Source organism: Lygodium microphyllum, chromosome 13 (assembly GCF_053477565.2).
Source record: "Lygodium microphyllum isolate KBCC chromosome 13, Lygodium_microphyllum_v1.1.10, whole genome shotgun sequence".
Taxonomy (NCBI): domain Eukaryota; kingdom Viridiplantae; phylum Streptophyta; class Polypodiopsida; order Schizaeales; family Lygodiaceae; genus Lygodium; species Lygodium microphyllum.
Genome location: NC_141147.1, coordinates 155011999 through 155036542, shown reverse-complemented (window position 1 = coordinate 155036542; position 24544 = coordinate 155011999). Strand labels below are relative to the sequence as shown.

Here is a 24544-nt window from a genome sequence, read left to right as displayed (position 1 = left end):
AGTTAGGATATCGGCATTCCTCTTCCGATTCCCCAATTATATGTCCATACCACCGTTGCAGGATACGCATTGTTCGTGCTTTATGTGGATGATCTCATCTTGACAAGTGGCCATGTCTAAAAGGTCAAGCAAACAAAGGAGACACTACACAAGATGTTCGAGATGACAGATATGGGCCTTCTCCACTTCTCTCTAGGTCATGAGATTTGGCAAACTCCAAGGGGGATTTTCATCTCCCAACAATAGTATATGTAGGAGCTTCTGACTATGTTTGAGATGGAGTGTAAGGCTCTTTCTACTTCCATAAATCCAAACTAGAAGACTACAACCCATACAAATTCATTGCCAGCAGATGCTACCCACTATACGCAATTGATTGGGTCGTCGATATAACTCCTTAACACTTGGATTCATTTGTGTTTTCTTGTAGGCTTTCTCACAAGGTTCACAAGTGACCCCAAGCTAGTTCATTGGTAGACTACTATGAGGATTTTGTCATTTCTACAGGAGACCCCCAACCTAGGTATTATCTAGCAGCTATAGGAGATTCAACCTTGGTTCTACAGGGCTAAATGGATTTAGATTGGGTTGGAGATGTTGACCAACAACAAGATATTGCTGGACTTTGGGTGTAGGACTATCTCTTGGAGTAACAAGAAGCAACCCAATATTGCCCTATCATCTACAAAGGCAAAGTAGAGAGCGGCATCTTCTACCACATGTGAAACAATGTGGCTTCAGCAATTGTTAGAAACTATCCTCAATCAGGTCCTACTACACTCCATTGCAACAATGAGAGTTGCATAGCTTTGGCATGAAATCCTGCATTCCATGCTAGGTCAAGACACATTAAGATACAGTATCATTTCACTTGGGAGAAATCCTAGATGAGATCATTGATTCGGGTTTGCTGCAAGACAAAGAACAAGTTGGAAAATTTGTTTACCAAGGCTCTTCTTCAAACCGTTCTCCGACAGCACTCTAGCTCCCTGAGCCTTAAAGGTGTTAGAGATTTATTCATCCCGTAAATAGGCATTGGCAAGTTATTGTTGTACAATTAGCACTCTCTAGCACAGTTGCACATCTCCTATTTATCAAGTGGAGCAACTCAAGACAATCTACATGTCATTTCCAACTTTATAGGATCAAGTACGCTAGGTAGGTTGCATAGGTTGCCACGTAGCAGCCCCACATTGGTGCACAACATTATAGGCATTATTTAATTCAGCGATTGCTATTGTGCAACAATCAACCAATTTTTATTGGCCAACTTGATTATAATATTGCTATTTCTCTTACCTATTTATAGGCAACCTACCCAAATCATTCTTCACTTATCTCTTTAGGTGGTGAGAGATCGGCTCACAAAGATACATTCAACAACCCATGTATACATCTACCTTCTTCATTTCAACATTTGTTTACTGCAAATTCTTCATTCTACTATCTCTTTTCTCTCTCCCTCCTCTCTCATGTGAATTTTCTTTCAATCCGGTCATATGCTTCCACATTCACTGCACTCTTACAAAAGGGTGGTGAGATGGAGCAAGTGAACCTCATCTATGCAAGTGTATACATGCACAAAACCCAAAGAGGGGTATTACATGACACATCAATCGAAGTCTAGCAAGTTTTGAAATCTTGGAGCTAGGATTGGCATCCCAATCCATGATGGGTTGTTTCTTGACAAAGAGTGGGATTGGCTCCTAGTCTGAGGTCGCATGAAGAATAATGGCAGCTAATCACTAGAAACAATAAGAGGTCAAGTAACATCTAATGGTGAATCTAATGTAGATGATAATGGTAACTAATCACCAAAAACAGTAGGAGGTCAGAGAATATCTAAACAGTAAACCTAATGTAGATTGGGCCTACATTGCAATAAACACAAGCTATATGAAGCTCAAGAAGAGGTTGGACAGCAAGGAGGTGTGCACAAACTGTAAACACAACTTTCAAGTGGCTCTAGATCAGGTTGCCAACAATTGGAGGTAGTAGGCAAAAACAATGGACAGGATGTCAAGAGCTAGTGATGATATGGCAACAATCGTTATGGGTTGGACAATCAATAAAAGGAGAGATGATGGTTGAAAACCCATACAAGAGGGACAAACTACATGGCCAAGCAAACTCCTATATATAGATGTGGATCCTCCCAAAGTTAGGTTGTTTGCTTATGGAACATAGTAACTTTGGTAATACTCAAGTTTTGAGGTTGTTTTTAATGAGCTAATGAAGATTTAATGTGTAATGTTAACAAGCTAAGATCTAGCTAACTTGGCAAGCTCTTCCTATTACATGGTAGTTGGGAATCTTGCAAGGGAGGGAAGTCCATATTGCAAATGGGCTCTTTAAATCGTTGCCTCGGCTTCAAAGTACTCACCAGCTCAATTCAAGCGAACTTGAATTTGATCAAGGGGAGATAGGTATGAGAGGAGTGACACTTGTGCCTGCACTTCATCCCCCCCCCCCCCCCCCAACAACCATCTTTGCCCTTGACATGGCAAGGTTCTCTACCTAGCCACAACAACCAAACCCCTTGCTCCAAGTGTGAGCCAAGAGAACTCCTAGGAGTTGAGGCACATGACAACAATTGGAATATGGACCCATGATGCGTCATGTCACCAAGATCAAAGATAGTTCAAGATGTGTTGGAGTGAGTCCAAGGTAACCCCATGATGTGATTTGCAACTCCAAGCGCCAAGTCTACCCGTGCGCAAGTTAAACAAACAAAAACCATGTGCTATGAGCAAGTCATGACATGGGAGGGACATCTGAGTGAGGGCCTAAAATGTACAATGTGATGTAGAAGGTGTGAGCTGTGTCATGAAGACACCTACCTTGCATACCATGCAAGTTGGCTTCTAATGCATGTTCAAGACATGACATGAGCACTCAGCACCCGGGGACCATGGCTTGAGCAAGGATCTGAGACAAGACCTCATGAAACCTGGGTGGCAATACAACAGCACCTAGCTGGATAATCACCAATGGCAGTAGCTAAAGGCCACTCACTTATTAGAAATACTCTTGTCCTTGGGAATATGACCCTCTGCTGATTCAGATTGGGACTGATTGGAGCCACCATCGGCTCCATTATGCATAGGTGTAGCAAGGCTGTATTGAAAGCAGAGCAATTTTTTAGAGTTTACTTTGTTTAGCAGTTTTTAGCTTCACGATCAGTTAAGCTACTAAGTATAATCGTCAACAGTCTCATAAACCTTCGACTTTTTGAGGTGAATGTATGTCTGTCTGTCTGTCTGTCTGTGGATGCACGCAAAACACGCGTGAACATGAAAAGACTGTGTCATTCTACTTGAGTGTGTGTGCGCGCACGGTAACTCTCTAACCACTTGCCTGGATGCCTCAATCAGCTGTTGAACTGTAAAAAAATGAGAACGCTTACATTGTTGTCCTCGGAACTCGGGTCCAGTATGCCCACTCCAGCAGCTGCTACACGAAATAAGACCGATACGGTCTAAAAAAACAGCAAACGCAGGATTTTAACAGAAGATCTGTTTTGCAAAAAGCCAGCTACAACCTACCTACCTGCCTACCTCCTCTTCTGCGAGCAGGTCGTCCAGATCGTAATAGCTCGACATGTGCGTATCTATTGTATGAGTTCGCGCCAAAACACAAATCTGAAGAAGTAGGAGCCAGGAGTAGGCTGGATTCTGGAAGAAAGAAAGAACAAAACAAATGATCCACCAACTAAGGATATTTGGAAGGTGAAATAAAATTTAGGGACTCTAATTCCTTCCCCATGTTCGTTCTGTAAAAAGGTTTATAGAGAAGTTGATATAAGAAACATAATCCAAACTTCGAAAGCTTTGGTAACTTAGACTAATATAATATTGAATGCGCTAAAATGTAAGATAAGAGAATGTGGCACTTGCTAATGTACATAGAGTGGAAGTCCAGTATTAATAAGATTAAGCCTAACTATATCTTCAAAGAACCCTTACATTGGTAAATTTTCAAAGTTTCTTAAAAGTAAATGTATTTAATGGTAATTTCTATTCATACTGGGTCTATCGTGACATGCATATTATTCTCACATACTAAGCCTACGATATTACATAAATTTGATACCCTATAAACTATATTGAGAATTCCTCCTCTTTCTCCTCCCCCCCCCCCCTCTCTCTCTCTCTCAATTAATAATTAATAACATATTTGCATAATTAGAAACGTATAATATATTAATTATAATAATATTATCCATATTTTATTAATAATTAATTGATGTGTTAATAAGTAATGATTAGTACCTAATCAATTATATTATTGTGATATCATTATACATATTAATAATTATAATACATACACTACAATGATTATTAATACAAAGAATACATGAAAAATAATTAAATATAATAATTATTAGTTAAAATAAGAATACATTAATGAATACTATATATAGTAAGTACGTAGTCAATTGCATTAATGTATTTGTGTGTGTGTATAAATTTGATTAATTATAATTTATATAATAATATTTAATAGCTAATGATGAATATATATTTAATTACATAAATATTTTAATAACTATATTAATACTTGTTTTATTGAATTAACATATAATTATGTTATATGTATCATCATCATTATACATATTAAATGTAATAGTAAATATATATTATCACACACATACATAATTTTTTGTTTTTGTTTTTTCTATGCTTTGTGTGTGTGTGTGTGTGTGTCTCTCTCTCTCTCTCTCTCTCTCTCTCTCTCTCTCTCTCTCTCTCTCTCTCTCTCTCTCTCTCTCTCTCTCTCTCTCTCTCTCTCTCTCTCTCTCTCTCTCTCTCTCTCTCTCTCTCTATGTGGTGTCATAATGTGTGTCCTCTATCTCTCCCTCATCATTTATTTTTTCTCTCCTTGCTTTTTCCTCTTGTTTTTTCACCTCATATGTGTACATGTGTATATATTTGGATGTATAGGTGTGTACGTATTAGATGTATATATTCATGTTTGGATGTGTGTATCTACATATGTGCATATGTACATTCTTGTAAGTGTGTGTTTTATAAGTGTATATGCTCTCTCTCTCTCTCTCTCTCTCTCTCTCTCTCTCTCTCTCTCTCTCTCTCTCTCTCTCTCTCTCTCTCTCTCTCTCTATATATATATATATATATATATATATATATATATATATATATATATATATATGCATTTACTCTCGCTTTAGAGTATGTATATATTACATAAACACGCTCAACCATTGAAATTATTATCTCATCCCATATGTTCAATAAAACAAGAAATTCAACTCTTTTTTGTATAATGTATGTACATTTGTGGATGTTTTTAGAGATGTACACATTGCATCCACATATTCAACCATTAAATTCAAAGACTCTCCTTTCCCCTTTTCATGGTCATATCCTATCTTCAATTAAAAGGAAGAAAGAGAGAGTGTCTATATGTATGCATATTCAATTAAAAGAGAGAGAGAGAGAGAGAGAGAGAGAGAGAGAGAGAGAGTGTGTGTGTGTGTGTGTGTGTGTGTGTGTGTTCGATTGAGAGAGAGAGAGAGAGAGAGAGAGAGAGAATAAATGTGTGTGTGCATGTTCAATTGAGAGAGAGAGAGAGAGAAACAAGTCGATAGGGAGAATATCAATATAACTCCCACTCACCCTTCAAGGAATAACATGTTTATTTCTTGAATACCAAACTTCTCCTTCTTGTGCCACAAATGCTTAGAAGCCTTCACATTGATTCAAGATCCCCAAGGTGAAGCTCTAAATAATATGGAGAATAGATTTCACTTTTTCAGGTATTTCTTCGCACCTTAAAAATCCCTCTCACTAAACAATTGAATAAATATTACATACTAAAATATGTGTGCTCATGAGGGATTGTGCATATCTATGTACTAAAGTCTAAAGAATAAGAAACATAGAAAATCATTCGACAAACAATATGCACAATGAAATAAAATTTCGCCCGTATAGTGTTCTTCGCACCTTTAAAAATCTCTCTCACCAAATGGTTGAATAAATGTTATGCACTAAAAGATATGCTCATGAGGGATCATGCATATCTATGTACTAGTGCTCCGCGCTAAGACCCATGCACGCACAAGTCATTAGGGCCTCTATAGAAAGATTATGTTTGCCTTTCCCCTCCCCCTCCTCCCCCTTTTGCCCCCCTCCCTCACTCTCTCACTCTCTCTTTATTTTATGAGATTTGTCATTAACAAGAGGGTATATTCTCTTAACAAAGCCAAAACAATTACTAACACATTAGTCATAATTCAATATTCTAAAGGAATCTTAAATAGTCGTGTATAAAATGTATTAAAGCTAAATAATCAATCCATTTTAGTACTCATTTTCTATTATCCCACATCAAACAATTTGTTAGGTATACTTGTTAAATATGCTTGCAGATAGATGATATAAGTGTTTTTCACTATTTACTATATATGTTAAAGTAAAAATGATATGTTAGATCTATAATAGTGCTTGTATTTCTCACACTACAAAGGTATGCACTTAAACATTTTTTTATTGGGATCCTAAGAGATTAATTACAACTTTTAATTGGGCAATTTATTTAACTAATCAAACATTGTGCTATTGTTCAACTCTATCAACCTTAGCTCATGTGTGTGTGTGTGTGTGCGCGTGCGCGCGCGTGTGCATGCACAAAAGAGAACTAATCTAACCTTAGCTCTTCGTGCGCGCACATGCATGTGCCTTACTTCAAAGCTTTACAATAAGACACTTAGTATCAATATAGAGCATTTATAAAACAACAACAAAAACTCATGATTATTTATTAGCTTGAGCACAGTGTGTGCTTACATTACAATCAATTAATGGTGGAGGAAGGAGGAGGAACAATGGGAGGTCTTCCCACTTATTTGATTACACATACACACACATATAGGACTATTCTCCTTGTTGTATGTTTCACATAGTCAAGGTTTAAAGGGTGAGTAGGAGTGAGAGAGAGAGAAGAGCACAAGTGGAAGCAAAAGCAATGGCTATGGAGGTCAGAACTAAAGAGAACAAGACCAACATGTGGGAACTCCAACTATCGAAATGTGTGACATGCCTTCCTTTTATTATTCTATCACAGTAAAGAATAAGAAATAAAGATGATAGTGATGGGTGGTCACCGCCTACATTGTATAGGTTTGCAGACACTAAGTACAATGTAAATATAAGCAACTAGTCATGCGTGACCCTGAACCCCCAACAACCTCCCACTTAAATGTGAACGTGCCAAGAATAAGGAGAAAAGTACAATATGCACATATGAGTACAGCTAGATGAGAAAAGACGTCATCTTATTCTATGCCCAGGCCACATAATTGTTGTAAGGAAGGCATAACATTCCATTGGGAGACTTTTAGTGAGAAAATCCGTAGGATTCTCACTATTATGTGCTTATTTTTTATCACCTCTTCGATGAAGTAATAATGCACCTCAATGTGCTTGGTCTTCGCACAAAATATCGAATTGTAAAGGCAAGGTAGAAGTCATACAAGTGATACCAAGGTATGCAATAAGACGACCTAATCATAAGCTCTCCTTGCAAGCCTCAATCCTTGTAATGTACCTAGCCTCGATATAGTAGACAAGGCAATGCATTTTTACATCCTAGAAATCTAAGAAACATCACGCCCAAAAGAGGTGAAGACATAGCTAAAGGTGGACTTTCTACTATCTCCATGTCCTACATAATTTGAGTCAACATAACCCACAACTCTAGTATCCTAGCTACCGTAGCAAAGACATAAGTCCATAGTGCCCTCAAGGTATCTCATGATATCCTTCATGTCACAAATCGTGTGGTAGGGGGGACTTGCTTAAGCTACTATGCCAAACACACACAAATACACTCAAGAGGAAGCTCTCTCAAGAACACAAGAAGAGAGATGCATGCTAAAGTGTTTTCTTGCTAGTTTTTCTTCTTTCTTCCACACAATGCAATGTACACAAGGTATAGATAATATACAATATAAAGGAAAGTGACCTACTAAGTCAAATTGTGCATAATTGACTATAATAACCTATTTGCACTAAAATATGCCAACGGATAAGGAGGTGTAACTAACCAAATATAATACGTGGTAAGTTAGGGGTTGTGTGAGGATCATAATGACCATTGACATGCTAAGTGTAGACATGCAAACTTATCCAACCAAGTGGTCCACTATCAATGTTTATACGTGTTAAGCTTGGTATCTCAATGCTCCCCTCAAGCTCAATTGCATATTTGTATCTCCAAGCAAGCTTCAAATTTTTCAAAGCTTCTCTACAACTATTGCCTTTGTGAAAAGGTCGACTACTTGATCTTGTATGTTGACATATACCAAGTAAATCTCTCTTGTAAGTATCTTCTCTCTCATAAAATGGTAATTTACCTCAATGTGTTTTGTTCTAACATAGAGCATTGGGTTTTCAACTAACTATATATTGCTCATGTTGCCATAGTGAATGACAACTGGACCATCTCCTTGCATATCCAAATCACCTAATAACTTTGCAACCATACCGCTTCATATATTGCCATAACAATACCTCTATACTCAACCTCTGTACGTGATAAAGCAATTGTTGGTGGCTTTTTGCTATTCCAAATAACTACTGTATATCTTCTATTGGACTTGCTACTAGTCCAATGTGCATCTCTGCACTCAAACATCTATACATCCTTACCTACCTTATAAAAAATCCCATAATGCAAGGTGGGCTTTGCATATGTCAATATGCATTTGATTGCATCCAAACGAGGCTTCCCAGGTACCTGCATAAATTGAGTCACAAGTCCAATAGCATAGCTCAAGTCAGCCTTATAATAGTCATACATATAAAACTCCCTACTATATTCTTGAACATGGTAGGGTCTTCTATCTCATCCCCAACACCAATACTCAATTTTACATTTTGCTCCAATGGTACTCAAAGAGGCTTAGATGCCATCATACCATAGTTGGCTAACATGTCCAAGCCACACTACCTTTGAGACAACCATATATCATTAGCACATGTGATTACATCAATACAAAAGAAGTATCTTAGCTCACCCAAATCCTTTATCTCAAACTTTTATTTCAAAAGGCTCTTGACATTAGCAATGACAAACTTGTATCATCCTTCCTCATATAAAGTGAGTGATATGTATTTGAAACATAAAAGCCAATGTTAACAAGATACTCTCCAATCTTGTCAGACCATAATTCAAGTGCTTGTTCCAATCCATAAAGTGCCTTCTTTAGCCTACACACATATGTGGGATACTCTAAGTCTTCATAACTTGTCAGTTGCTCCATTACCTCTTCTTGCAAATCACAATGCAAGAATGAAGTATTCACATCCATTTGCTATAAACTCCAACCTTTGGCTATCACCAAAGCAATCACATAGCTGACGATTGACATCCTAGCAATTGGATTGAATGTGTCTTCATAATCTATGCCATATGTATGTGCATAATCTTCTCCAACCAGCTTACCCTTATAGCTCCTAATAGAACCATCTACCCTTTTCTTCACCTAAAACAAACTCAAAGAGACCTTTTCTGATAAGGAAGTTTATCACACAAAACTTCCACGATGGTTAGTTGTTATTGTCTAGCTTCTCAATAATTATATTTCCATTGTTCTCAACCATTATGACACAACTAAGTACTACATAGCAAGTAAAGCTTTTGCAATGCTTCACAAAATATGCACAACAATACATCAAGCTGCCTTTTTCACTGATTGCTCAATAATACATAACAATTTATAACTCGTTTATATATAAATCTTATGTTTGCTTATTGACAAACACCTCAAAACTTATAGATTAAAAAGTTGTAACATATGGACTAGAAAATTGACATAGTCGAAATCACTGTATACCTTGAAACTATTGATTACAACGTTGTGAAGCTAAAATGGGACCCGAAATAATCTCAAATAGCCAAAAACATAGTGAAAAAGCAAGCTCATCTATAGAATATATACAATTTTGTTTGCTCACTAAATCTCATACCGATCAAAGAGCATTTCTTTATTGGTTTTTCTTCTGTGTACCACACACAATACAATGTACATAAAGTATAGATAAAATACAATCTAAATCAAAGTTACCTTACTAAGTCAAACAATGCATAATAGACTATACTAATCGACTGGCATTATAACTATGCCAACTGTAAGTAGGTATACTAACCAAATATAATAAGTGGTAAGTCAATATATCATAATAACCACTAAGTGTTAAGTGTAGATGTGTGGACCTATCTAACTAGGTGGTCTATTGTTAATATTTGCATATGTGGAGCCTGCCACCTCAACACTTCATGGCATCTCAATGTCACTAGCCACGTGTCACCATGTAATAGGCCACAACTCACATTACAAATGTTATATTAGGTCTAGTAGTGATCACGGTATACATCAAGTTGCCCATGGCACATACATACAAATTCTTGACCATCTTGGCTCCCTGATCATCAAAGTAGCAATAATCTACCTAACTAACGTTCACAAGAGAAAGTAAAGGGGTGCTAATGGGTTTACCATCATATACATGAAACTACTCAAGGTTCATGTGAATGTACTTCTGCAACAAGTAGAGAAGTCCCTCAAAGTAATTATGTGTAATATGCATACCAAGTATATGAGAAGCATGCCTTATGTCCTTTATCTCAAAGATATTCTTGAGTTTAGCTTTTAAAGCATGTAGCTCATCATGAGCACCCTTGGCAATCAACATATCATCAACATAGAGTACCAAAATAATAAGGCTACTATCATATGTCTTCTTCATCTAGAGACACAAATCCATAACATTGTAGGATAGCTAAAACATTGGATTTTTGGTTCATGGGATAGGCCTAGACTTTATATGAAAACTCATCAATAAATGTGACACGGCAACACCCAAAGACTGACAAGGCACGGGACCACAAACATCAAAATGACTAAGAGCCAATGGATATTGCATGTGCATAGTGCTAGACTTCTTATTAGCATTACTAGTGTGCTTGCCATATAGGCAATGATTGTAAGAATCAAAGCAATATTATCCAAAGGTGGGAGATACTGCAAATGAGTCAAAACTTTTATTCCTTTAAGTGGCGTGTCCATGGCGAATGATACCATAGAGATACACAGGGAAGATCAGTGTGATGGGATTAGTACATCCAAAAATAAGCAAGGGATAAAGACTACCAATCTTGGCATATCTACTAAAAATGAGATTTCCATGAGTCATTTTCCAATTAGAATCCAAAAGAGACACAATAATCAACATCATCCAACTATCCAACAAAGATAAGGCTTTTCATCAAAGTTGAGACATGACATACCTCATGCAAAAACAAAAGAAATACCTATAGAAAACTACAAAGCGAACATCACTAAAGCCAATAATATCACATACATGATCATCTCTCATGCCAAGTGAAGAAGCAACCAATATGTGATCATTTGAAGTGTACTCCAATACATTGATCTCTTCAATCTTGATAGTGGATTTAGGGATGCATTGACTATCAGATGATTTAGCATTAGTTTGCATTCACGGCTATCATGGTGCATCTTACTGCATTATGGATGTATATGTTCCTACTACTTGTAATAATGACATGTAAGTAAAGACTTAGAATTGTGAGATTTATTGTGATCCTACCCACAATATCTAGACTTAGACCTATTATGCTTTGGGTCTCTACTACGATAGTCATAACTGCCTCTAGTATATTCCTACCTTTGATTGTGAGAGTGTGAGAGTTGCAAGATGCATTGCCATTCTTCCTATTAATCTCTTCAATGAGTAAAGCTCCCTCTACATTTGAGCATTTGAAGCCATCCTCAAGAGCATTAGTGCTAATGGCAGTACGGAATGTATCCCATGACTGAAGGAGAGTGACAAGCAAGAACATGGACTTAATATTGTCATCAAAGATAATCACTTGTAATGTAAGCTGCCTGCAAATAGAATGGAACTTCTTCAAATGAGTAGACATAGGAGTGCCTTCCTTCATATGAAGATCCACAACCTTCTTGAGCTAGTATAATTGTGAAGTCGAGCTTTGCTTATTACAATCACATATCCTTTCCCATAACTACCATGCACCACCAATAGTTGTGGACTTACTTAACTCATCAAGCTCCTCCCAAACATCAATCTCAAAGTCTTTGGGCTTTATGATTTTGCATTTCAATGGCATAGCCTAGTTCTTTTGGACTAAGACTTGCCAAATTTTATGTCTTTCAATAGTTGAAATTATTTCCATCCAACTTGTTCATACTAAAGATAGTGCTATCCCCAAAAGCACATAGAAGCACTTGGCATAATGATTGCAAAATAAAAAGAGTACAAGCTATTGTAGTTTTAGTAAAATGACCCCAAAATTGAGTCAAATGTAAATGCAAAAGGAGGAGCACAAAGCAATGTACTATTGTTCACAAAATAGTACTAAAGTGCCCAAGACCAGTGTCTAACCTCAATAAAATAACTCAAATATGAATTATAGCAATGTTATCCATAAATTTGCAATTAATAAGAAGTTCATTATAGACAAATATCTAAGATAAAAATGCTCCCACTACCAAAAAAGTTTGGATAATAACTGGGCTTACAATACAACTAATAGTGACCAATAAAGAGCATACAACTCTTAAGTATCAAATATTGTTAGAGAACCAAAAGGATCACATATGTAGATGCATTTCAAACCAAAAGATAACCAAGTGCATAAGCTAACTATGCATAAAATATCTCCAAGCAATAGTGAGTGTTAGAAGATAGGCATAGGAACCCACTATAAGCAAGGGAGTATGAGGGCAGATGGGTGTGAATAGCCCTAGGGGCAGGGGAAACCCTAACCCTAGCCTGGCAGAGGCTATATAAATAGCCTATGGGTCACTATTAATCAAGGGAGAGTGTACCCAAGTTGTACTTCTAAGCAACTTAGTAAGCAAGATGATATTGTTCTTGTACTTTGAGCTCTCTCCTTCCTCTTATGCACACATTCCATTGATGCAACTCTGTTTTTCCACATGGTATTAGAGCCATCTCTAATCTCCTCAACTTCCCTTAGCCTCAGCTATCACTAAGTGCACATGAGCTTTCATCTCTTTCATCTTATCCTTCTTTCCTCCATAGCTGCCTGCAACCTACCTCCATTGGAGGAATTGGGGAGGACAAAGGAGGCCATATCTCCTTCTGATTTCTTCTAGGGACTTCTTGTCTACCCTAGGTGACTCAGCCTGGCACAACAGAGGCGGACATTAGTCGACGTGGGAGCTGGCATTGCGTGTTTTCCAGATCTAGCGGCGCAGATTTCGCAAGTGACTGGTTCGAGTTGAAGCTCGTCTGGTGTAGGGTACAATAATGCCAGCTACCTTGGGGCTTTGTTAGCCCCCCTAGTGGGCCATCTTCCCACAAGAGGGCTTCTGGAAATTCCTTCCACGGAGAGAGATCTCTGCCAAACCGTAACTGTGTACCTTGTGGCAGCCATAGCCATCAAGCTCTAAGCTTGGCATTTTTCACTTTTTTCACTCTGAGCTTTATTAACAGTGATTCTAATCACTGAAGCATATTCTCTGAAGCTTATTCCAAATCTAAAAGCTCTTGGACATGCTCAATGGACATCACTAAGTGCATCGGGAAGCCGACTTCCAACCGGGTTTCATTCAAGCATTTCATTAAGCTTGACATTAGTGTTTCTAAACACTAATCATTAATCATCTAATCATTTGCTTGTTGCTGGGTATTTACTAAAATCTAGTGAGTGTTATTCCTCTTCGTATATTGTTGTAAGGTTATGTATACAATTATAAACACACAGACCAGCATACACTAGAAGTGTATTGCATATCTTGAGTGACTTTGTTTCAAGTACACTAGTCAATGAAATCAAAAGGATGAGTGTCATTGTACTCTCCTCGGAATCATCAGTAACAAGCATTGAGATCATAGACCAACCTTGTCCAACACAAGCTTCATCCACTAAGCCATACCACAACGAGGAGCCTGAAGTCCAGTCTAGGTTTACTTCATTAAAACCTAAAAAGACTATTAAACCTTGGAAGAAGATTGCACATAAGAAAGGACCACCATAGTCATACTTTGAAATATTACATTTGTATGATTTTCAGCTTTTCCCTTCATTGCAACTTTGATTTCAAATTGTCTGATTTGCTTCCGCATTCAGTGGAAATTTTGTAAGGGACTAGACACTGCCCTTGTCCTAACAAGTGGTAAGACCTTCCCACTGACCACAACATATGCTGATGTGTCCTCAAATTCGAAAGTTTGATGGCAAAGATTTCCACCCATGGCAAGTACTTATAAAATACAAAATGATGGAGAGAGGGTATTGGCCTCTCATTCAAGGCACTAGAGTTGTAAACTTTGCAAATCTGGTTGATATAGAGGATGACCAATGTGCTCAAGCAATCATAATGTTACACTTAGATGAGTCCCTGATTCATCATGTTGATCAACTAAACACTGCTAAAGAAAAATGGGATGAGCTTGAAAAGCTCTATGGAGTCACTGGTAAAAATACTAAAATCTTCCTTAAAATTGAATTCTTTAGCTTAGAATATAAATCAGAAGAAGATTTGGGAAAATTCATCTCTCACATGAAGGGACTTATGACACAGCTTGCCTCTGTACAAGCTCCAATACATGAAGAAGATGCTATTGTTATTCTCCTAAAAGCTGTAAAACAGGTGTTTCCTACTCTTGTAACCACTCTCACCAACATTCCAGATCCTACATTGACAAGTACCATTCAATCCAGTTTGGATGAAGAAAAGAGGAACCACAAAGAAAGCAGCAACAATCAGGCATCTTCAACTTCTCGTGATCAAGTATTGGTACATACAGCTCTCACTAGATGTTATTTCTGTAAGAAAAAAGGACATCTTGTAAACAACAGTTGGAAGAAGTATTCTGAGAAGATGAAATGTAACAAATGCAAGAAGACATGGCATATCACTAGTAAATGCCCCAACACTCCTGATATACCCAAAGAATTGGTGGCCAACTATGCCTCCAATCCATCTGAAGATCGACTGTTTTGACTCTTTAAATCATCTACCTAAAACACTCTTGTAAGCCTGATTTATAAAGGCATCCCAAGAAGGGGGGACATCTTACATGCCTTGTAATCCAATGCCACCTTGGCATTGAGAGGGGGTGTTAGAAGATAGGCATGTTAGAAATCAAGCTCCACCCATCAGTTTGTCTTGGTGTGTAGCCGACATCTGTGACAACTACTGTGTACAGCTGTCTCCATGTGACTAGATTAAATAAGTCGGGTTAGTAGTTAGTCAGTGACTTGACTAGAGTTAGTAAGTCTAGTAAGTCTAGTTTACTTTACATTGTATTGTGTGGTTTAGTGTTATCTGCATAATGAAGAAAACACAATGAGAGCTTGAAGGATCATGGATATGGAGTTTTCCTTCTCTCTCTCTCATCTTTAAACATGGTATCAGAGCACCCATAAGACTGGGCTCTGTGGAGTAGAGCATTGCAGAAGATGACTTCAAGACTGACCTGAAGGGGTGGAAAAAGAAGAGGACTGATTGTCATTTTTACCATTTGGTCACACAGAGGTATGCATTGTTGAAGGAGACTAGCCACTGATCAAGAGGTTATTGGTGATCCTGCTGGAGCATTTGAAAGGCCTTATTGAGCCTATGCAAGCCTTGTATAGACTCATATTAGTCATCGTGCATAGCAGCAACCCCTGCTCATTCTGTGTGAACTGCACCTGTAGGGCAGAATGGACTGCAACATGTGAAACATCAAATGGGGCACATGAACAAGACCCATAAAGCATGAATGCTCACTCTTGAAGGTACTTGAAGAGTACAATAAGCAAATGCTTGTGTGGGAGCTCTATTATGAGCTGGAGTAATCAGACACAGACCTGTAATCAGTTTTGAACTGTTGTGAAAATGAATGGACAGCGTGCATTCGGTCATTATTGATATACAGGAGCCTTGTGTTACACTCAAAAGGCATTATTAAAGCACAAGAATATGTCAAAGCATGTATACATTGGATCTAATGTATTGGAGCTGAGATTTTTTGCTCAGAACACTCAGATCTGAAAGCCATCGACAGGCTGGAAACTATCATTAAATAGTGGACAACAAGCATCACTTTCCACTGAAGCATTACATGCTACCTTGGGCACTCGTCATCTACATGAGGTGACATATGTATGCTGAGTTCTTAGAGGATCAAAGAGAGCTTTGGATATTACTAAAGGCTGAAGTTTTGGAGCTGCAGCAAATGCAAGTTCATCTTCTTGGCTGAATATAGACTGTAAATGCAATGTATGACTTGGCTCATTGAAGGCAGGATGCCTAGAGTTACCTGCATAGTCATGTATTGACCCTGTCACACTGGAGCAAATGTATGACATGATTTGAAGACATTTTGGAGCTGCTTAAAGCTTGTTATGCTGATTTTTGGTTGACTGCAATCTGCAACCAAATTAGTTGACACTTGTACTTGTTGGTTATGCACTGTTTTGTGCTTCTATGACTATGTATGGCTTGACACATGTACTAGCAGCTATCTGGGAAGTTTTGGGACATGTATGACATGTATGCATGTTGTTTTTGGACTTGAAATTGTTGCTGGTTATACACAGTCTATAGTTTTTAGACTGCATCTTTGGTCCCTGGTAGCGAGGTTGCAGGAGTTTAAACTGAAGCAAATACATAGCATATGTATTGATTGTTTTACCTACGGGTTAGACCATTTGTTTTGGGACTTTTTTGGGTTATTAGTGGGCTGAAATACCCTGGTTTTTTATTGCAATTAGTTGCAGAAAACTGTCATAAACTGTTGTGGGCCAGTCATACTTATTGGTTTGCAGGTAGTTAAACATCTGACAGACAGTTTATTGCATCATGGCTAATGCACATGGGACTGATAATATCACTCAGATAGTTGGAGAGAAGTTAGACAACAAGAACTTTGCATTATGGAAATTTAGAATGAAGAACTTTCTAGTTGGTAGGGGTTATTGGGACCTATGTACAGGAGATGAGGCTGCTCCTGAGTTGCCTGCAACGAATCCAACTAATGAACAGAAAAGAGCTTATAGGAGATGGAATGAGAGAGCATGCAAGGTGCTGCATTGGTTTTCTCTATGTATATCTGATGCTATGGTAATTCAAATCACTGGATGTGAGACTCATAAGGATGCTTGGGACATACTGATGAAAAATTATGGAGCCATGACACATGCACGAAAGATCCAGTTGAAACAGCAGCTCAACAACATGTCTAGAAATGGCAGGAGCATCTAGGTGTATACCACGGAGATTAAGACCATAGCTGATAAACTTGCTACCATTGGATCAAGTGTATCAGAAGATGATATGATTGCTGTTGCCTTGAATGGATTAGGGAAAGAGTACAAAGCTTTTGACACATCCATTTCTGTTAGAGAAGAGCCCCCTACTTGGGAAGAGTTAGTTGCTTTGTTGCTGCATGAGGAGGTCAAACTTGGTTTGAATACAGTTTCCAATGTATCTCAGAGTAGAGACAATGTGTTATACTCTAGCTAGCGTGGCAGAGGATTTAGAGGTCGTGGTTCATTTCGAGGTCGTGGTGACACTCGTAATGCTTATGGACAGCAGCGGCATGGTAATTGGCATGGTGCAAATACACAAGGCCAGCATGGATTTGGCGGGTTTAGAGGCAGGGGGAGATCACCTCGAGGTAGAGGTGGTGGATCTGGTTCATGGCAGTCATCTGATCAGTCCAACAGGGACAAGGATTCCCATTATTGTGGCAGGTATGGGCACATTGCAAAGGATTGCTACAAGAAGCACGGAGATATGAAGGCAAAGGGCATACAGCATGGGCACTATGCATCTTCCAGTGGTGCTCATGATGAGCAAGTTGATAGACTCTTTGCCATGCAGCATGTATCCAAAAATGCATCGAGACATAATAGAGATGATAGATGGTACATTGATTCTGGAGCGTCAAACCACATGACACCGCATGGAGAGTGGTTTGATGAGATGGTTGTAGGTACACATGGTCATGTATGTACTGGGGATGACACCCAACATGACATAAAGCATAAAGGGATTGTTCCTCTCATGATGCCTGATGGTAAGAAGAAAGGCCTACATGATGTATTACATGTACCGACCATAACAAAGAATCTTTTGTCTGTGGGTCAAATGGCAGAACAGAATCTACAAGTGAGATTTAACAAAGATGGATGTTTCATTGAGGAGTATGGAAATGGCTGCAAGTTAATTGCCAAGGGCAGAAGGGATGGCAAGATGTTTACATTGGATGCGACCATTCTGGGACTTAAGGCAGCCATGTTTGCTCATGATGAGAGTGCCATTCGGGATGTAGAGATTTGGCACAAGCGGATTGGACATGTCAATGTACAAAAGCTGAAATCTATGTAGCAAAAGGAAGTAGTACTTGGATTACCTAAATTCAAGTATAATAACTTTGGTCATGTATGCTCTGCATGTCAGTTTGGGAAGCAGGCACAGTTTCCTTTCATGAGACATGTAAAAAATAGCACTAGGCCTTTACAGTTGGTGCACTTTGATGTTTGGGGTCCTTCACATAATGCTTCATTTGGAGGTGCATGGTATTATGTCTCGTTTATTGATGATTTCAGCAAGTACACTTGGCTTTATGTTTTGAAGCATAAAGATAATGTGTTTGATGCATTCAAAGACTTCAAGAAGCATGCAGAAAATGAGTTGGGCTGCTACATATCCTATTTGAGATGAGATGGAAGAGGTGAATATGTCTCTAATTACTTTGATAGGTATCTTGCTAAATATGGGATCAGAAGACAGCTTACTTGCAGCTATACACCGCAGCAAAACGGTATTGCAGAGAGGAAAAACAGGGTCCTGATGGAATCAGCTAGAGCTATGCTGAATGAGAAATGTATGCCAAATGGTTATTGGGCTGAAGCAGTGATGACTGTTGTTTATGTACTGAATCGAACCCCTACAGTAGGGATTCATGATGTCACTCCATATGAGAGGCTGTATGGTCATAAACATGATATTTTGCACTTGAAGGTATTTGGCAGCATTGCATATGTGCATATACCAGATGAAAAGAGGAAGAAATTGGATCCTAAGGCAGTGAAGAGTGTGTTTGTGGGATATGCACAGGAATGGAAAGATTATAATTGTTATGTACCTTCTACGCATGAGACGCTCATAAGTAGAGATGTGGTATTTGATGAGTTAGCATCCTAGTATGGGAATCCTATTGTAGTGCCTACTGATGGCTCACCCAATATGAGTCGTGCTGAAAATACTCCTGCAGAGAGTACTTCCATGAGTGGTCCAACAGGTGATGTATCATCTACAGTGAGTCCTTGGACAAGACGATTGCGTAGTCACACTACTGCATCCACTGACACAGATATGTCAGTGAGGGGGAGAACAAATAAGGGAAAAGAAAAGGCTTTTGAAGATGTAACAGGTTCACTCACTGCAGGTTATGAGTCATCTAGCAGTGACAGCTTAGACAGTGAATCGGGGATCCCATCTGTTATGATGCCAGGTACTAGGCAGAGTCATTATGTGCTGCCTCATGAGAGGCAAGCTCATAGTGAGCCATAGCTCAGGAGATCAGAGAGGGTCAGACGACTTGTTGATAGATACACTTACTGGATATTCAACCCATCATTAAGCTTATATGATGAAAGTAATAGGTTTTAGAGAACCAAGTAAGTTTGATGAGGCAGTTGCAGATAAGGATTGGTGTGCTGCTATGGATGAGAAATATTCAGCTTTGGCTGAAAATGGCAAATGGGATTTGATACAGTTGCTTAAGGGCAAAACACCTATTGACTGCAAGTGGGTGTATAAGGTAAAATGTAAATCAGATGGATCATTGGAAAGATACAAGGCCAGGCTAGTTGCAAAAGGGTATGCACAACAGTATGGTCTTGATTATGAGGAGACTTTCAGCCCTGTAGCAAAGATGGCTACAGTTAGAACTATGATTGCTTTGACAGCAACTAGAGGCTGGAAACTATGGCAGATGGATGTAAAGAATGCCTTTCTGAATGGAGAGTTACAGGAAGAAGTTTACATGGAACAGCCTGAAGGCTATGTGCATCCAGAATTTTCAGCACATGTATGTCGGCTGAAAAACGCATTATATGGGCTGAAACAGGCACCCAGAGCATGGAATGCTCGCATCAGTAGTTATTTGCAGCAACATGGTTTCCGATTGGGTGATGCTAATCATAGTTTGTTTGTGAAGAAGACAGATTGTGGTTATGTATTCCTAGTTGTCTATGTTGATGACTTAATCATTACAGGAGAGGATGAAAGTGGGATTGTTAAAGTAAATATATGTTTACAGGCTGAGTTTAAGGTCAAGGACCTAGGAGAGCTGAAATATTTTTTGGGGATTGAGGTTGTCTCTAGACCTCAAGGCATATGGCTGCTATAGAAGCAGAATGCTCAAGACATGTTACAGAAATATGGTATGGCTGATTGGAAGCCTATGGATACGCCTTTAGAGCAGAATGTCAAGCTGCAGATTGATGTTGGAACAGAGATTGAGAATGTTACCATGTACAGACAGATGGTAGGCAGCTTGATCTATCTCACGATCACTAGACCTAACTTTAGTTATGTTGTGGGGCTGATCAGTCAGTTCATGCAGAAGCCTCGCAAACCACACTTGGATGCAGTGGGGAGAATTCTGAGATATGTAAAGAGTACCACAGATCATGGGCTGTTTTATGCATATGGGAAACCCCTTGACTTGATGGGGTATACTGATGCTGGTTGGGCTGGTTGCACTTATGAAAGGAGGTCAACCAGTGGCTATGCATTTGGATTGGGTAGTAGCATGATCAGTTGGGCAGAGTAAGAAACAGCCTACAATTGCACTGTCCAGTATGGAAGCAGAGTATCGTGGTGCGGCCTTAGTGGCCTGTGAAGCTATGTGGTTACAGAAGTTGCTGAATGACTTGGGAATACACTTGGACAGCAAAGTAAGGTTGTACTGTGATAATTTAAGCAATGTCATGTTAGCAAGTAATCCTATTTATCATGCAATATCGAAACACATTGAGGTTCACTACCATTTCATCAGGGAAATGGTTTTAGCAGATCAGATTGACTTGGAGAATGTGAAGACTAAAGACCAGGTAGCAGACATCTTTACCAAATCACTTGGTAAAGATAAGTTCATTCACTTTAGACAGCTACTTGGAGTGATGCAGATGGTTTGAGTTTTTGGTTTGAGCTTGAGGGGGAGTGTTAGAAATCAAGCTTCACCCTCAGTTTGTCTTGGTGTGTAACCGACATCTGTGACAACTACTATGTACAGTTGTCTCCATGTGACTACATTAAATAAGTCGGGTTAGTAGTTAGTCAGTGACTTGAATAGAGTTAGTAAGCCTAGTCAGTCTAGTTTACTTTACATTGTATTGTGTGGTTTAGTGTTATTCTGCATAATGAAGAAAACACAATGAGAGCGTGAAGGCTCATGGATATGGAGTTTTCCATGTCTCTCTCTCTCTCTCATCTTTAAGCAAGGTATAGGAACCCACTATAAGCAAGGGAGTATGAGGGCAGATGGGTGTGAATAGCCCTAGGGGCAGGGGAAACCCTAACCCTAGCCTCGTAGAGGCTATATAAACATCCTATGGGTCACTATCAATCAAGGGAGAGCTTACCCAAGTTGTACTTCTAAGCAACTTAGTAAGCAAGATGTTGTTCTTGTACTTTGAGCTCTCTCCTTCCTCTTGTGCACACATTCCATTGCTGCAAACTCTGTTTTTCCACAGTGAGATCTACCAAGCTACAACCAACTCACTGCTCATGAACAACGAAGCTCAATACATATAACAAAGCACATATCCATAGCTAACAACCCATCTAATAGGAGGAAGTATCACGTAACAAAAAAAATCAAATGGAGATCAACATAGAGTGATTAATAACTACAAATACAACATCTCAATAAACCAATGAGCATATATGAGAGATCTCACGATCTCTAAAATCCAAGCTCTATAATAAAATATAAATGTACTCCCACTAAAAGCAAACCAGATCATCCAAGAGCGAAACAAGCTCAATAAATGTATCTGATAACCGCTGGAAGGCCAAAGATACCAAATAATTCATCTAGGAGTATATAAATAACATAAGTATCCAAACCCCTAGATAGTATATCACTGACTATGCAACCTTTGCTAAATATGAATGTAAAATAGCTTAAAAGCAAAGCTCAAGGCTCAAAGAAGAGCACATCCATACATGACCAGCAATGTCAAGCATACATATGATCCAACAGCATTTCCTGATGGCATCAAAGCATAGATTGTACTAATGACAACAAAGAACCTTCCAATGGCATGAAAGCATAGATTGCATTGATGACAACAAAGAACCTTCCAATGGTTGGTTGAGCAAAATAATCTCTAATCAATCCTTAGAGCATCCCCGAGCATCAATACATCATGTTAGGAAAAAAAATCTCAATGAATAAGCATCAGTGAAGCATAAACATTTAAGTGCTTGCTATCCCAAACTCTAAACAATATGTCTACCCACAAATGAGAAAAAATGTTGATCCAAAGAGTAAATTAGAAAAACATCAAAATGTTGAAACACACAATGACGTATCAAAAATGCAAATATTGGACAATCTTATAAAACCCTCAATCTTGTGAAGAACTAATCCATTGGAAGGTATCGAAGCACCAATGCATCTCATCACAAGGTGCGATTGATGTTTTGCAAGCTTATCACTATGTTGATAAACATGGCCTATTTTGCAAGTCTATCACATTCTAGCATTTGGTGCAAATCGACTTGTCTCTACTAACAACCTAGTACACGTCGTAGCCACTGTAAGCCTCATGCATAGTGGCAACTTCATGATGTTTTGCCAGCTCAAAGTTTCTCGAATTACAAGGAGTGGCTAGATGATTCAAGAAACTTGGAGCTAGCAAAACATTGTGAAGTTGTCACTATGCCTGAGGCTTACAGTGGCTAGATAACCCGAAACGAGAGTTTGATGAGATTTTAAGCTACTTTCTGTTTGAAAAAAAAAACCTACAATGTGATTACAATCTAGCTTGCATCTTCTCAAACCCACAAAGTGTTGATGCACTAATTTACTACTACCCAAATAGGTAACTTACAAGCTTGTCCAACTATCCAAATCTATCAAAGTTGAGAGACCACCGTCACTACTTCACAACAAGATGCATGTTTTTTGTGGCACTTAACATGTCTTTCTAAAATAAATAGGTCCTTAGAGTTGGTCTCAAGGCATTTAGGTTTGTGAAGATTGCATTTCCTCCATGATTGTAGTAGTGTTAGTCAACTTTGCTTCTCTTAACTTGCTCTTGTTTTTATGGACACATCGAGGAAACATGGCTTAATTACCCATCTTTCCAACTAGCAATGGGGTCTCTATTCAAATCCATGCTTTTTTCTTCCACTCATTCCTGAATGAAGTGGATAGGGGCGTCATTGGGCCAATGCACAACAATTGGCATGCAATGTCTAGGGATCCCCTAGGGGTTAATCTTAGCCTGTGGTGGGACCATTATGTGTTTTGAGGGGCTAACAATGCTAATTGTGGGGTAAGGGGGGTTGCTTAACTTAATTCATGCCACAGTTAATTTACTAATAGGTAAAATTAGGGCCAAGGGGCTTACATGGGGCTCTAGAGTATGCAACTTCATGGCCACAATTAAACTATTGATAGGTAATATAGGGCCGAGGAGTCTACGTGGGGCTTTGTAGTATGTAGATTCATAGCAAAATCAACCGTGGTTAGTGTGCGAGATTGAGGCCTATGTGGTTTCTTAACATAATTATGATGGTAGACTACTAGTAGGTGAAATTAGGGCCAAGGGGCCTATGCGGAGCTTTGCAATATGTAGCTTCATGGCCAAATCAACCACAATTACTACATGATCAAGGTGGCGTGAAGGAAGGTGGTCCATGCCACAATGTCTTTTCTCTTCCTTTGCTCGAGCCACCCTCCCTCTTCTCTACTATAATTGTTTCTCCCATATCTAGTAGGGGAATGTGGCTAGAAAATTTTGAAGATAAAGCAAGCATGATATTTTAAAAGCTCTTGCCTCACCTTGAGACCAATGAGCCTTGGCCTATCATCTTTAGATGTACCATATGATGTGGGGTTACCTAAAGGGCAGCAAGAATCTATCAATTGGGAGGACAAATAACTTCTCTAGGTACCAACAAAAAAAAAAGGGATGACACTGTCAAGAGATTGATGGACCTTTGGAGAAGCTACATGTAGCAACTAGATTGGAAGATAGATTAAGATAGAAAACGAGATGTGGCATTATTGTATTTCCTATGGACCTATCCATTTGCCTATGAATATAGAGGCACTTCCCTATCTAATTATCCCAAATCTACTAGTAAAGTTACCGGGTTCACTACTTGAATATTTAGAACCCATACATTAATAATTTTTTAATAATTGATGAAATCATTGAGAAATTTTAGTTGGATGGGGAGGAGAGATCTCTCATTATAACTCTT

The 24544-nt window shown here is 38.7% G+C and overlaps 1 protein-coding gene across 1 annotated transcript in view; it reads right to left on the bottom strand.

The window, feature by feature from the left end:
- Nucleotides 1-3775, bottom strand: part of LOC148027387 (DNA replication complex GINS protein PSF3-like) — a 34437-nt gene extending 30662 nt beyond the window's left edge. The window contains exons 1-2 of the mRNA XM_087691967.1: nucleotides 3558-3775; nucleotides 3407-3478 (exon numbers count right to left, since the gene is read on the bottom strand). Of these exons, the coding sequence (XP_087548093.1) occupies nucleotides 3407-3478; nucleotides 3558-3602 (117 nt within the window). The 5' untranslated portion in view covers nucleotides 3603-3775. The remainder of the gene's footprint in view (nucleotides 1-3406; nucleotides 3479-3557) is intronic.
- Between the last annotated feature and the right edge of the window lie 20769 nt (nucleotides 3776-24544).